This window comes from Strigops habroptila, chromosome 11 (assembly GCF_004027225.2).
Source record: "Strigops habroptila isolate Jane chromosome 11, bStrHab1.2.pri, whole genome shotgun sequence".
NCBI classification, from domain to species: Eukaryota; Metazoa; Chordata; class Aves; order Psittaciformes; family Psittacidae; genus Strigops; species Strigops habroptila.
The window spans coordinates 5,058,415-5,074,389 of NC_046360.1; the positions used below are offsets into that span (position 1 = coordinate 5,058,415).

The following is a 15,975-nucleotide window of genomic DNA, read 5'->3' on the forward strand; positions in this document are numbered from 1 at the left end:
ATTGAACAACTTCCTTCAATATGCTCAACTGATTCAAGGTAAAGTGAATGAATATTAATTGAACAGTATAAAGTTACAAATGTATTTCAGTTCCAAATACTAATGTTTCAGTTAAGTATGGGTATTCCTCCTGAGTTTGTAGGAAGGCTTCTGTATTACTTACAACTGTGAAAACTTAGGGCATGTAGATTTAAAAGCTTTCTTCAAAGATCATACTTTGTTCACTGAAGGATAAATACACTCTTAATTGAAGCAGTGAAAGTAATCTGAATACATTCAAAACAGGATGGTGTGAACTTCATATACTGGTAGGTATGCCCAAATCCCTGTATTATGTGTCATGCTTCTAAATGCCCAATATCTGTGGTCACTGATTCTCCTTAGTCACTGCCTTAACTTCACGGAATTTTTGTACAATACTCACTATTTTGCATTTCAGCTAAAGAAAACATACTTTTCACTGTTTTGCCTGCTTACCGTATGAATAGAGTTGGTGTCATTTGATATTTCAGGAATTTTCAGATGAAGACTTTGCAATACATATGTTGTCTGCATCTAGTAGTAGGAAAGATGAGTTGAGATTACTTGGAGGAGGAGTACTGACAGGAAGATATTTTTACATTTTAATCATTAACAAAGATGATAACAGAGGTAAAGTGCTAATATAGCAAACCAAAAAGAATTAAGTGTTAGAACCTTGCAAGACTTTTTTAACCCTTACATTTCTTTTTCTAAAAGCACAGAATCATTCATGTCACTTTAAAACCAATTTCTGCACATTCTTCTACCAAAACATATTTGCTATCCCAATTTCTTACTAAGACAGAAGAACCACAAAGGAATTAATTAAAATGAAATCTGAACCATTTACCCCGACCTATCTGAATCAACTACAAGATGAAACACAGCTCAAAAATTTGAGACATGTAAAATTGTACAACTGTTAGTTTTAACTATCATTTTATTTTCTTTTTTTATTATCAAGTAAAAATATTATTTGAAAGTATTCTTAGCAGCCATTTTTCCTCTCTCAATTTCAGGGTGAGTTTCATATTTATAAAAGAGTCCCCAGAAAAACGTGAAATTAGACACTTTGGCATACTGGTAGCTAATACAGCTTTCCACAGTTTTATCTAGCAAATAAAAAAATTCAGAAGCTACCATCATGCAGTATTATTTTTGCTAATATAACATTATTAAAATGACTCCTGAGATGCAACCCCAGATGTGTGCAGGACAAGTAGTTAACATTACTGAACACATGGGTGTTAAACAAGTCAAACTGCCAATACCAGAGTAACGAAAAATCCTTTTCGATACTCATCATCTTTAGAATCACAGCTACTGAATGCTAACTGTAAGTAAACGTTATAGAACAGTTTCCCCACAAAAGCTTTTGTGTGTTTCTTCCAGGTAACTGCTCAGGGGGGTAATTTTCAGACAGGAGTTAGATTTATAACACAGACTCAGAACTGCAACTTAATGCTACTGCCAAGAGATCTTTCAAATGCAACTGGGAGAAGAGAGAAGAGGAAGTTATGGCCCTTAAATTATGCTTTTAGACGTGTAAAATAAAAATGTAACTGTTTGGAACTACTCACTTGAAAATATACTGTCCAGTAAGGTATTAGAGCCAAAAAGACAGGGATAATCTTAACAAGAGCTTTCACATCTTCTACTTTATCTTCTCTGAATGGGCCCCCACGAGACAGCTTGGCCATCTCAAACAGGCTTTGCTTGCGAGGTTGCTGAAGTACTCCCTGGCTTTCACTTTTGAAAAGAATTTGAAACATATATTAAACAGCAACAAAAACTCATTATAAAAAGGTCATGCATTTCCAAAAAATGTTATTTAAGTTACATTAGAACAACTAGACCAGAATGGATCAGCAGGTGAAAGCACAAGCTGAAAACTTCTATTATAAAGGTTTCTTTATTTCCCATCCTCACACCACCACACATGAATAACTGGCACTGCAAATGCAGAACTTAAGAACAGTATTACAAAATACAGATTATTCTAATTCATTGAATTGTTTTGTAATCTGAATACATAGAAGGCCAACAGTATTCCATGCCCATCTCTTAAGAGTGGAGTAACCATTTGGAAAGCAAAAAGCCAGTATACATTTTGGCTGTCCATCAAGCCACTTTGAACATTAAATGCAGATGATAGTGTTTTTCAAATCAGAACTTGTCCCATAAACATATCTAAGCAGAGAAGAAAGTTAACTAATGCTTAAAGGCAGCTTGCTTAGGTTACATTACACATTCAGAAACTGTGAACTGGCAAGCCACAGCATTCAATTGAAAATAGCAGATTTGACCTTGCAGCATGCAGATCCAGTGATCTCAAAATGTGCCCCTCTCTCATCCCAGAAAATATCTCCAGGACTCAAATTTTCCAGTTCCTCTTCTCAAAGCAAAATTGCATATTCCAGTGTATTCCCTAGCATGACATCCTGCCATCCAGTTTGAACTAACTAGTTCCAACTCTTAGGCTGATTCACTGAATCCAGACTATACAGAAGAGTTCAGTACAAACCTATTAGTTGAATGTTCCACGTGTCTCTTTCTTGAACAACAAGAATATGCAAGAATTTTAAACATGTCTGTGAAGGCACTACCATCAGGTGGTTTTGTGATGAAGAAACTCTGACCACATAAGAAAACCATGAATGAAATCCCAATGCAAACTGTTGGGATACTATATCCGATAACAAAGCTCACGTTCTGTTGAATGTATGCAATGCCTCCCAGAGAGAGAATAGCTCCCAAATTAATGCTCCAATAAAACCAATTAAAAAATCTTCTTGTGGCTTCTGGACCCCGATCTTTGACCTGGAAAAGATTAAAAACAGGTCACTGAATTTCTGAAGAAAATGAAGCCTGTTTATTAGATTCCATCAAGTTCAATGCACAGAAGAGTTCAGGTTTAATTTAGAGTCATACTGAAATGATTTAAGTGTTTTGGGCTTAGCATGATATTTGATGAAATGACACCTTACTGAGCTACCCCATTATATCAGTAACCTACTGCTAGAAGTTCAGCATAGGGATAAAAAAGCCATACAATACTAAGCTACATAGCTTCCTCATACAGGCCATTATTATTTCCTCTGCATTGCCTCTCATTTGGTCATTTCTCTAGACAAAGCTCACTCAGATTAACATCCCATAGTCCACAGAAGTTGAAATAGCTACTTTTTTTGGGGGGGGGGGGAAAGTTAAGCTACCTAAAAATTAATTTATTATTAGGATTGTAATAATTGCTTCTTCAACTTGTCATAACAGTCAACTTGTCATAACCGTTAACCATATTCCATTTTCTAAGCCTCAAATGACTGCTTGTTAATTAAAGCACAAATTTAAACTTTATCACAGTCCTAATGCCTCTCATCAGAACATAAACTGAAGACTTGACAGTCTGACATTTAAAAACTAAATAAATAAATTTGGATTGCTTGAGGTATCACAAGGTTCCAGTAAACATTTATCCTTCTACTAAGTCAGCACTGTTCATAGTGCTATTTTTCTGCTTGGAGCTCGAATGTCTCTCCAGTGAAAGTAAAGACATCCCTGGTTTACAAAACTATCCTGTAGTGTTCACCATCACTCTTTATTCTGTAGTGCCTACTGTAAGTCACCTATGTTTTGTAATTAAGTCATAGGAACCTAACATCACTCATAAGATGTGATGTAAGAGAAATCATGCAAGTTACAATTTGAAAGACATTAAAAAGATGAACTAGTCTGTAGAAAAATTCATAATACCGTATTCGTCACTATTTTATGACTGAAAGGCCATTAATAGTGACTAGTAAGTCAGTGCTATGCAACAGTCCTGCTGAGTCAGTTGTTCTTGATTTCTAATTGCAAGTTTCCCTTCCTCATTTGCCAGATCTTCAAAAGACCTGTGTTTAGTCTGCAATATGAAAAGCAGGCTATGCCTTGAAATAAGTTATTAATGTTGTCAGTTCTGATTTACAGCTTCAGGTTTCTCAGTTGTGCACAAACTCATCTGTATCATTTAACCATGCCAAACAAATGAAACATTAAGGCATCTACTCCTATGCATAGTTAATAGCATTGTTGGGCATTCAGATAGGTCTGCTAGCATGTCAGATACAATCTTGGAGCCTCAACCCAAGAAATTCTGCCTTTCCAGTTTCAACTTGGTACTCATTTCCTTATTTTAACAGTCAGCACATGCAGTAGTGTATCAAACTAGGAATTCCTTCTGAACCCCAAATATTAGCAAACAATTACGTCGTAAACACAGTGCTCCAACTTACATAGAGTTAACAATCTATTTTATGAAGTTTCTATTCACTATAAAATCTCAGTTTTCTTATAATTTCTGCAGGGAGGATGACTTCCCATCCTCCCTCTTACAAATGACCTTGCTCACATCTATGCGAAGAAAAGCTAGGAGATGAAAGCAAACTTTGATACAGATAAGAATAGGACAAGGACAGCATGATGCTTCTATCAAGTTTTATCCCTGCCTCCAAACATTAGCTTATGAGAAACTTCCTGAACCAAGGATGGCTTCTATCTACGTAACAAACACAGTAGATCACCTCTCCATGAACTTGTCCATCCTACCTCTGAACCCAGGTCAGCACATAATATCCTGTGGCAAACAGTTCCCCAGCTAATTACATAGTGGGAAGAACCACCTCCATTTGTCTGGTTTGAACCTGCCTGTACTAGCCTCACTCATTTTACCTAGTTCCAGGAAACAACATAAGACAGCTGAGCTTTATCCCATCCCTGATCCATTTCTGCCTCTCTCCCCCTGATCATTATTTCCACAAACCACTGCCACATCTTTCTTCTAGCTACCTTTTCAGAGATAGGAAGTTGTAGACTGTTTCATGACTCCTTGCATGGAAACTAATGACCATATGTGTGGCCATTCTGTGAAGCTTTCTTCTCCACCTCCAGTATCATTTTTGAAACAGAGTGACCAAAAAGAAATGCAATGCTCAAAGGACAGACACATTGTCTGTCTGTCTTACAAAGAATAGAATCAATTTTTCTGCTTCCTTATCAAAGTATATATACACACTAAAAACCACATCATAGCCACATCTGAAATGCCATTATGGCATTTCATTGACAAACACTACTAAATCAATAAAAATCACACTGTATTAGCCAGTGGAATATCTTGTCAAAGTGGAAGAACTATGAACAATTCTTACCAAAACCAAAAAAACCATGGTAAAGTTAAAAGGCAATCCTTGCAGCTCCTTCCAAACATCACATGAGCTGCACAAAATAGGAGCTGTATTGCATTTACAGTGAACTACTCAAAGTTTCCCCCCCTGGGCTATTACTTGAGCTGTGTGACAGCACAAAATAGATCAGTCTACTCTTCATAAATAGATGCTATATTCTAATAAGCGACCAAGAAGAAAACCATGCCAGAATTTTATTATTTTATCAAGGACAAGTATTTTTCACAAAACAGCAGGAATTCTCCTTTTCCCCCCTATGCTTGCATTGTTTTCAATCACTCAAGCACAAAGAAAAATCTATCACTCCCTCTGCTCAATTTCATCTGTGCTCAAGCATAGCAGCACTCGCATTGTGCTACCAGCATCACCGGCTTCATTGTTTTCTTAATATCCTACCAGCAACTGCAGCAGGAAAATGATGCACACAAATGGCACAAGTATGGTGTGGGTCCCAGATCAAATCTGTCCTGCGGGCTAAGGGTGCCACATCTCCCTACATTGAAAGTCAAAATGTTTTGGTATGTTTAAAAGATTCTGTCACCATCACAACAGAACAGCTTAAAAACAGCAGTAGTGCCTAAAAGGTGTGGAAAAGGTCACTTTCTTAGATTTACCATGTTTCAGTCAAACTCCTTACAACAGGAAAATGCAAACAGTGTCAGCAAAATGCCACTGCTAGAGCACAAGGTCTCCTATCATGGCACAAAACCACTGTCGTAAAACTCTTTAGAGGTGCCCTGACTCAAATGAACATTAGCAAGTATCTAATATACACAATTTATTTGCTTTAGGTAACATATTGTTTTGCAAATGAGCTGAGATTCAGACATTTTCCACAGAATCTACCTGTGATGGACAGCTGTCACTTATTTAGATCAACTCCCACTGCATAATATCCAATCCTGAGCCTCCAGTTGACTGTTCTGCATTCTTCAAACCTTACACAGCTTTTTTCCCTAGTAAATGGGATAGCACATCATTCTCCAAGAACAATAAGAAACAATCCAGTAGTGCTTCTGCTTCAATAAAAATACAGAATCACCTATCGTACCATACAAGGAGCATCCCAATTGCCCTAAATTTTCCTCTCTCAGACCAAATTTTAATTAAAAAAAATCACCTTTCAAAACCCTCAAAAAATTAAAAAACCCACACCAAAAACCCCCACCAACAAAGGAAATGAGCAGCTCTAAGCATTCTAGCCACAGCTGCTCTGTTGGTCTTTGGCCACATGTCAATGCTGCCTGCATTCAGGTGGGCCTCTAAAGAGGAAATAAAATAATCTTGCTACTTTCAAGACATCGAACACAACTTTTGCAAAAGAAAATCTAACCTGACCCTTATTTTTCTACAGTCAAAAAGGTGTTTTTCTTGATATATCTGACAACTACCCTTTACATATAGTTAATCCAATTGCAGAAGGAAAAGCACAATGACATGAGTTTTATAACTGGGACCTATACAGCACTAGATTTCAAAATAGCAAAGAAATAGTTCTCAAAATAAACGTTTCTAATACATAACACATATCAGACTGATTATGGCCAGATGAGAGGTAATTTAACCACAGTTTTCACAATAAAGAATCCTGAGTGTCTGGAACACTATGTTACAGGAATTGTGTAGTCATTAGGTTATTTACAGCCACTTTCAGCAGAGGACACATCAGCTGCGTAACTCTGCACTGCAGCACTAAACTCATTTAGGATATAAGGCTAACATCTTACAATCAGAACAAAATTTTAAATGCAACTAGAACAAAGAGAGAAAAGAGTAATTGGATCTTTAGTTCTGACACCTGATGAAATGTCATTACAGATATCTAACCGACAGCAACTTCCACAGCACAGCTGTCCCTGAGATTAATTCTTAGACCTCATTCTGACTTAGAAGATGATCCCCTACTGAATTATCCCTCCCCTGGATTTTTCAACAGCAACATCTTTCTTAGGAGATGATCCAAAGCAGTTTGTACAGCTTGAAACCAAAAATATTATAAAGCTAACATTAAGATTCTATTAGATTCTCCTGATTTTTATGTAAAGAGGCAGGGATCTATATGAGCATCATAGCTTCTCCCTAGTTCCCATGTTTAGATGCTTTGCTCTGTTACAAAGTAATTTCCTAGCTCTCTACAGCTAGGGCAGTTTCAAAGAAATGGTCATCCACGGGATTTCTTATTTTTGCCACAGCTAGTGCCTATCTGGTGCCTACCATGCCACTGTGACACCTGATTTGGCATCATCTGCTACTGATCTCAACTATTTCCTAAACCACAACATTTCAGAGTTCCAGTATGTCATAACCTTCCCTCTCTCTCTCTTCACATCACAACAAATCCAAAGCCATGACCTCCTACTTGACTCACATAAAAGGGAAAAGATTAGAAGTTACTGACATTAGCAGTTTCCTGCAATCAACTGACAGTCACAAGTGACAAATGTAACAAAAAACCCCAAACTTACCCTGGCCAACTATGTGAGCAGCCACGCAACAGAGCAAGGGTGAAAACATAGAAGCTTGCCCTTGTCCTTAGCCCACAAAAGAAAACACAGTAACAGTTTTCCACCATCAAATTTACACTTAAGAGAATTCTGACCACCTAATCCATCACTACAGACACCAGTTAGTCTTTGAGAGCATCTGGAGAGAGCTCAGTGCCAGAGCTGCTACATAATTTAAAATTTTTATAGTAAAATTTGGCTGGTCCACATTTAAAGTCTGCTTCCTCTCACTAGTATCTTATCTATTCTGCTTCTGTTGGAAACAGAAACAAATTAGTACTGCCCATGTGAGTGCCACAACTGCAGTTTTTAAACTGTTGTCTGCAGTCTTAGATGGCTGCAGTCTCCCAAGAAGTTCAACAACAAAGTAACTTGCAGTTAGTGAAGTTCAATTCTTTATACATGGTCCCCCATCCTTCCCCAGAAAAATCTAAGTTCTACAAATAAATAAATAAATGCTGAAAAATCACTCTAAAGCCATCTTTCCACCAGCAATTTCCAATAGCATTCTGCCTTTGAAGGTGCTACTGTAGTAACAATGGTTTTAGCAAAGAGAGATTTTTGGCAGGTTATGGAATGATAGGTTAGTGAATGTGATCCAATTCAGAAAGAAGATATAATGTGGGTTAAAACTAGCATCTCTAATCACCATAACCCCAAACCAGATTCATTTATAATTACAACAATTATTATAGCTGATACTAGATCAGAAGCCTACTACTAATGTTGGCTTCAACACTGAAGCTAAACCAGCTTTCGTAATAATGAGGGATAATCATATTGTTTCCTAACTATAGAAAGTCACAAACTGCTACATAGAACAGGAAGTGACAGCAAAACACTGGCACTTAAAAGGGGAACTGGAAAGTGCCAGGTTACACACATCACATGAGCATAAACACTATTCTGAGAACCATCAGTTCAGATTTAGTCCAATATGACGGATCAATCTGAACTTCTAGAAAAGCTCTTATTTATAAACACAGTTACAGTAAAGCTGGTCTATGCCCAGCTTGCAGTCACTGGTTTTTCGCTAAGCTGACTGGAAAAAGTTACTCTATACTAAGGCTACTTAGTCACTTGTAACAGCACTCCTAAAAGCATCCATTTAACAGAAGTTAAGGAACTATATGCTTTTAACTTCAGAGGAAAATAGAATATTGGAATTTAGTTTCCAATTTCCACCAAGTGATTCTTTTCTTCTAAATAAAAACATCCTCATTATATTTGGGCTCAAATTATAGATCATACATTAAAACTTAAAAAATTACATGGTATATTTTAAGAGATCTGCAACAAAGTATAATTTACAATATCTTCATGTCAGCTAAAGAACATGACATACAATTCGTATTTTCCTTTGTTTGGTATTTAAGGGAAAGAGGACAAATTTTACCAGCACGTGTCCAGCCAAAACACATTTGCATTGTATTCTGGCCTCCCAAGAATGTGACTCTGGAAGACAGACTTTGTTCTCAGCAATATATATCCATTTACCCAGCGGTTTGCTGCATTTCTATGCACGGAGAAGGCACCCAAGAGGGCCTAAAACTGCACAAAGAGGTAAGTGGTATGCTGTAATATATTTAACAATAGATAAGCCAGAAAAACAGAGAAGGGGAAAAATTCAGTCCTTGGCAGAGCTCTATGATTATTATGAACCAGAAAGGAGTACTTCTTTTGCTTCACCCTACATAAATCACTGTGAATTATCTGCAACCCTATCCAAAACCTACTTTCTGTAAAATCCTAGGGGGAAAGCCTTTAAAAAAATCCAGCTTCGACAGCTACACTTCCATTGGCAATGGTTCTTCTTTTGCTCTGTTCCTGCCATTATTTATCACTTATATTTAATGTTCATAAAGTGTTCTGGGAATAAGCAGTCAGCTTTGAAAAACACCTTACAAGATAAAGTCATATTAAAGCTATTTCACTTGATGGGCTCATGCTGGCTTAAACAGAACCAATACACTGGGGACACACAATCCTAGGCTATAATAATGTTTTACATTTATATACTGCCTTTCACCCAGAACTCCAGAATTTATAATGTATCAAATGCCAAAGAATTACAGATGTAAACTACAAAATAGATAACAGATATATGTCTGGCAAAGATCCTAAGGTAGATTCTACCTCTCACAAAGAATTTCATGGCATTTCCAATACCTGCTCTAACCAGAACTTAAAGAGCCACTAAACAGACACTTAGCTGTACCAGAGGTATTTTCCTTGCCTTGTCATCAAGAACATTTTGGTTAGAAAAGCTGCTCATATCTAACCATCTGAAATTATCAATTTGTAAAGCTGAAATTATACTCCAACACCCACAGTCAGCACACTACCTTAGCACACGATTGTAAAATAAATACATGCATGCAACAGCGCATTCCAATAGATATTTAATTATGAGCTGTCTCTCAAATGTTTTCTGTAAAGCCACTTGGTTCTGCAGTGATGATCCAATCAATGACATCACTGAAGTGATGATCTGAATAAGGTCGTTTGACGCGACATGTCCTTATGAGAACAGCGCAGGTAATATGTTTACCATGTTGAGAGCACCTTCCCATCCAGCATGTGGTGCAATATTAGCCAGCACAAAAATATCACTCAAGGGCAGTGCAGTACACAGAGAATGTCTAAAGCATAAAACCCAGTTCTCTAGCCTTCACTTATCAGAGAATGATAAAGGCCTCTGAACACTGCCATAGAAGGCCCGTGTTACCCTTGTCAAAGCTAAAATGCATATCAGATATTCCACCTGATGAGCTCCAAGATCGAATTAACTCCACAATGGAGGATGCGGACAATCCACTTAATGGCCATTAACTATTCAATCAAACTCCTCAAGACAGTGATGGCTTAACCAAATCGGGTACCACATGTAAGACAGGCCTACCAGGAAACCAAGAGTCATAAGAGATGAGACACCACAGACACCAAAATTATATCAAACAGGGTACAATTTAACAGCTTACATTATACAGGAAACAAAGCTGCGTGATCTGATACCTTCTGAGACTTAACACTTACCGAGATGTGCATCAGAAGGCACACCATCCACCCCACCAAGGTAAGCCCCTCTACATGACTGACAGCTGTCCCCTGGTTCAGATCTGCACCCACACACGATTTGGCAGCTGCCAAATAATACTTGACCTGGTCTGCCCCAAAAGGGGTGATGTTGGCCTTGACCGACCCGACACCCAGCCCCACGAGTACCAGTCCGATGAAGGTGGCGGTGGCACAGTAGCGGGTGGCTCCCACCTGGGAGCAAGGCGTCATGGTGGCGTTGGCCGCCGGAGAGGAGCAGTTCTCTACAGGGAACAGGGGGATGTCCCCACAGAGGCCCTGGCGGGTGTGCGGCGCAGCGATGACAGGGAAGGCCAGCATGCCCAGCAGGTAGAGTGCCATGCTGAGCAGGATGGTGCCAAACTTGCCTAGGAGGGCGTCAGCCAACCAGCCACCGAAAGGTGACACTAGGTAGGTGATGCCCATGAAGAGCAGCAGGGCCTGGCTGGCCTGGGCACCCTCCCAGCCGTAGGGAGGCCCGTTGAGGAACAGCACCAGGTTGGAGGTGATGCCGTAGAAGGCCACTCGCTCCAGCAGCTCGGCCAGCAGCACGGCAGCGCAGGCCAAGCGCCGCCCGTGAAAGGCGCTGCTCGCCGGCCGGCCGCGCTCCGCGCTGCTCAGCAAAGGGCTGCGCTCGCTCGGCTCGGCCTCCTCCATGCCGGCACCTCCGTCCCAACCCCGCCGCGCACCCACCGAGCGCCCCGGCCCGCCCTGAGGAAACTTCACCGCGGTCGCACGGCGGGGCACGGCACGGCCCACCCGCGCGGCAGACGGCGCGCCGCCATTGGCTGAGGGCTCCGTCACTCCGCCCGCAGCGCCGTCACGTGGGCGGCTGGGCTGCAGGGAGAGGCTGTTGAGGCGAGACGGGGCGGGGCTAGAAGGGGGGCGGGACGGGGCGGACCGGAAGTTGTGGGGTGGGTCCGCCCAGAGGTGCCGGCGGAGGGGGAATCCCGGGCCGGGGGCTCGCTCGAGCGGTGGCATCAGTGCTGGGTGTTGGTTATGACTGCGGCGTGCGGACCTCCGCCGGGGAACGGAGGTGGCAGCTTTGCCCCTGCAAGGTTTCCCTCGCCGCTTGCATTAGGATGAAAAGGGGTAAAGAGGGCGGGGCGGGGGGAGGGAAACTGATTTTATGGTTATTTCTCGCATTAGTTCAGGCTGGGAATTACATTTTAGGCATTAATTGGAGCTGGGTGAGACTTTATTAATGGCACGGGTTCAGCGCTGGCCACCATGAAAGCCCTCATTTTCTCCTTAGGTTTATCCAGCAATGACAGCGAAAGTAGAACGCGGTTTGTTTCCCTACTTTGCTTCTCAGTCAGAAAAGCAAAAGCGAGGATTGTCCCTGTAAAATGTCCATCCTGCAGAAAAACCGCAAATGTGCGTTGTAAATTACTCTCTTGCCTGCGTTATGCAGCCCCTGGTAAATGAAGCATGCACATCTTCGTGCTTGAAGCTGCTCTGTGGTTACTTGTCACACCAGACAGGAGAGCTCCAGCTGGATGTGTGTCCTACATTTGACGTTTGAGGTGAGGTTTATCTGAGGTGTACCTGCAGTAATAATACGTCATAAGTACATGTGGAGAATGGAGACTTACTTGAATGGAATAAAGTGCATGATTAAAATGAGAAAACATAAATTAGTGGTTGCACGATCAAAGCACTAAGATGTTCTTTTGCGCCACCATCACGTATGTTGAGGTAAAGGTCATGAAAGTACGTAATTGTCTTCAACAGCTGATCATAAAGTCATATTTTTGGCCAGAACAAAGTGGGAAAGGTACTCTTGGTTGTGTGTTTTCAATGAAAAAACAGTAAATTGATTGCCATCATATAGTTACACCCAACATCTACGTATGACTTATAATTTTTGGAGCAGCGTTGGTAATTGAGCAAGCAGTGCTTGTAAAAGTAAATATTAATTTAATGATGGGCCTCCATAAATAACATATGCCATTAAAATGACTCATTAAATATATTTACTCTCTCAAGTAGTTAAATTTCATGACATAGTACAATGAGGAAAATGCAGCTAGCTGTACAGATCACATTTTGTTAACTCCTGTAAAATGACTGATTCTGTCATTTTAAAAAGTACCTGTCAGCTTTGCCCAGCTTAATAGAGTAGATCAGTTGTGCTTACATTTTCTAAAGGGTCTAATAGTATTTGCTAGAGACTACAAAGTAATAAGACACACTTTGTGTTATTGTGTATTTCAGTATATGCAGATACCACATTCTAGGCCCTTCATAATTTGTGAGTGGGGTGAGATTTTTATATTGGCCTACCCAACAACTGTTACAAACACCTAGCAATGCAGAGTAGTATTTGAAACGTACATTATAAAATGTTATTTAAAACTTCAGGTACGGAGAAAGTAGGTGTTCTTACTGAAATTCATAAGCTACTGTTAGAACCCAAACATTCTTTCTGGAAGTATAGCAGCTTCAGCAAGGTGGGTTTAAATTTTCCTCTAAACAAGAACACTTTGCTACAGTATATTTAAAACTTATTCATTAAGATGCATCCATGAGTCTTTCTTTGAATACACTGAGTGCACTTACGTCTATATAGTGATGCATTAGTGGATATACATGTTTTCAAAGACACAACAATACTTAATGCTGCAAAGCATTTTTACCTTTTTTCAGTCAAGGCCTATGCAGCATGAAAACCAGAGTCACCATAAATAGTAATAAAATGTTAAGACCTCTTTGAATGTTTCCCTTATTTCCTCTTTATTTCCCAGATGACTGGTTAAGTTTCCTCATTTGTCTCATGGAGCAGGCCTTGTTTTACTTTTGCATTTTTGTCTTTTTTGTGTTACACACTAAATGTGCTGGATAGCTGTTGTCTGGTTTTAGAGATAGCAGTGGTGAAAAGTTACAATGGCCAAGCTCTCTGTAATTAGGTCTCTCTCGCAGATATCAAAACCGCAGTTTCCTTTTAACCCAAACCATGACTTTCTGAGCATCATCACATATCCTGCTTTAGGCCATGCAGCTAGGAAATGTCCCCCTTTTGGATGATGTAGGCTGTTTTAGGTACAGGGCAGAGTATGTTTCTCTGTTGGCACGCACACTGCCTACTTTTCTTGGTGCCATGCAGCTGGATGGCAGCTGGATGAGCTAAATTGTGTGTGTGAGATCTTGGAATCAGAAGGAGCGTCTGTTGGGACAGGATTTAGAGTAGCAGTGTTTCAGGAGACCGAAAGGCAGCTGCATAAGCTTCATGCAGTCTGTGTGATACATTACAGCTCTGTTAAACTGACAGTTGTGCAGCAGTGATGACTGGTGCTAGATTTGAGGGTGGTAAATGCTCTCAAAAGCTCGAATATGCTTCATATAGTCCACTTCCAGTGAAACAAACTGCAAGGCTAGAATCCTGAATGGACTGGCAAAAGCTCTCTGAATTTCAATGGAACTGCGATTTCATGCCAGAAATGCTTTTGAAAATGGTCATGAAAATAGCTTGGTCCTGCCTACCCTTAAATTAGCATTTATATAAGATTTGTTGCTCCTTTAAGTTGTAGCCATCTTTTTTAGCTTGGGTGGAGTTTAAAATGGTCTGAACAAGGTTGTGCTGGGTTATTTCTAAGTGATAACTCAGTGAGATGCAGACAGTTGAACATAGCTCTGCAGCATGATGACCCATTAGCAAAACACAAGCCAGAGTACCAAAATGCTTACAGTTTGCCAGAATACACTCCAATGTATATCTTTATCACTTCTAAACCTTCAATTCCTGAAACCATTCTCAGAGATCCACACGAGTTATTTGAAAAAGTACTATTTTTAAAATTATTAAATTTAAAAGCCTTTCTCTGTATGTGGCATATTTTTCTCCCTCTACCTGATACTAAGACTTGGAAGAGTGACTTAAGCCACAATAAACAGGCAGTGCAGTTTGTAGACCACCCTTCGTACAGCCTTGGAGAAACGTAAGCATCTTTGTGGCCCTGTAGTGAATTACATCAGGGAACCAGATCAGGTGATGAGTATACAAGCAAAAAAGTGAGTTTTCTGTTAGACCAAGCCTGCCTTCTCATCTGTCTCCTGGCCACAAATGTCCAGCATGTATTCTCAATGTTTTCACAAGATACTGACTCAAATTCAAGACCATGGATATCTACAGTCAGCCACCAGGCCCCTTTCAGTCTCCCAACAGGCTCCCTAAACTCGGTGCCAGCTGCTTCACTCATCTGATCTCTGCTGCTTGCTGTGTTCCTAATTGGGGTTTATCCTGAAGACTGGCTTGGTAATTTGGATACAGTTTTCTCCCTCCAGAGTTCCTCCTCTCCCCTGGTCTTACACATCTTTGGCTCTTCTTCATTACATGGCCTTCCTGAAATTTAGTATGGTCTTTGACCATCCCATTGCCTTGTTCTTTGGACATTCCTCTGGCTTTTCTGCTTGTTGGCATCTTATCCACAGTTACTGTTTTCTCCATTCCTGCATAGAATATGAACCGCCTCCATCTTGGGAGACACATGGCAACTGCGGTGTACCCTGAGGAGATGGTGGCTGACACCGACCTTCTCCTGATGTTCTCCCAGGAGGTCTTTAATTTAAGGCTCCTCCGAGGCCATACTTTGAGCACATCATCTTTGTGGCCGCTAAATGCTAATACATAGCGCTGTTTAGAAGTGAGGGGTTGGCACAACACCGGGAGCTCGGCCCCGACCGGGCACCTCCTGGCAAGGGCGCGGCCATCCCCTCCCCAGAGGGGTCCTGCCACCGTCAGGGCGGGCCGGGGCTGCGGCAGGTGGCACCCCGGCCCCGCGGCGCGGTTTCCGGGAGGCTGCGGGGCCGCGTCCGGGCTGCCGGCAGGTGAGGGGGCGGTGGCGGCGCTGCCCATCAGTGAGGTGGCTCCCGCCGAGCGGACAGGAGGGGCCGCTATGAGGCTGCTCTTGCTGGCATGCCTCCGAGCGCGGACCGGCAACGCGACCACCGCGGCCCGGATACAGTAAGTGTGTGTGTGTGCATCTCCTCCGCCGGCTCTCGATGCGATGGGATCGGGATTCCCGCTACCTGGCCTCCCGCTGCCTGCGCTTATCCCTTGGGATCCTCGCCGCTGCTCCTGCCTGCGCTGCCCGCTCCTCAGCGAGGCGGCGGGGAGGGATGGGGGCGGTTCCCCCGCGCGCGGAGGTTGT

General features: G+C 41.3%; 2 protein-coding genes across 6 annotated transcripts in view; one reads left to right on the plus strand and one right to left on the minus strand.

Moving 5' to 3' along the window:
- Positions 1 to 11,569, minus strand: part of SLC15A4 (solute carrier family 15 member 4) — a 30,270-nt gene extending 18,701 nt beyond the window's left edge. The window contains exons 1-4 of the mRNA XM_030500751.1: positions 10,913 to 11,569; positions 2,546 to 2,841; positions 1,602 to 1,770; positions 478 to 555 (exon numbers count right to left, since the gene is read on the minus strand). Of these exons, the coding sequence (XP_030356611.1) occupies positions 478 to 555; positions 1,602 to 1,770; positions 2,546 to 2,841; positions 10,913 to 11,482 (1,113 nt within the window). The 5' untranslated portion in view covers positions 11,483 to 11,569. The remainder of the gene's footprint in view (positions 1 to 477; positions 556 to 1,601; positions 1,771 to 2,545; positions 2,842 to 10,912) is intronic.
- Positions 11,570 to 15,697: 4,128 nt separating this feature from the next.
- Positions 15,698 to 15,975, plus strand: part of GLT1D1 (glycosyltransferase 1 domain containing 1) — a 55,810-nt gene continuing 55,532 nt past the window's right edge. For all 5 annotated transcript variants that reach the window (XR_003993654.1, XR_003993655.1, XM_030500752.1 and 2 more), the window contains exon 1: positions 15,698 to 15,788. Coding sequence is in view for 3 of the 5 variants with exons in the window: in XM_030500752.1 (XP_030356612.1) it covers positions 15,721 to 15,788 (68 nt within the window). In the remaining 2 variants the exon portion in view is untranslated. The remainder of the gene's footprint in view (positions 15,789 to 15,975) is intronic.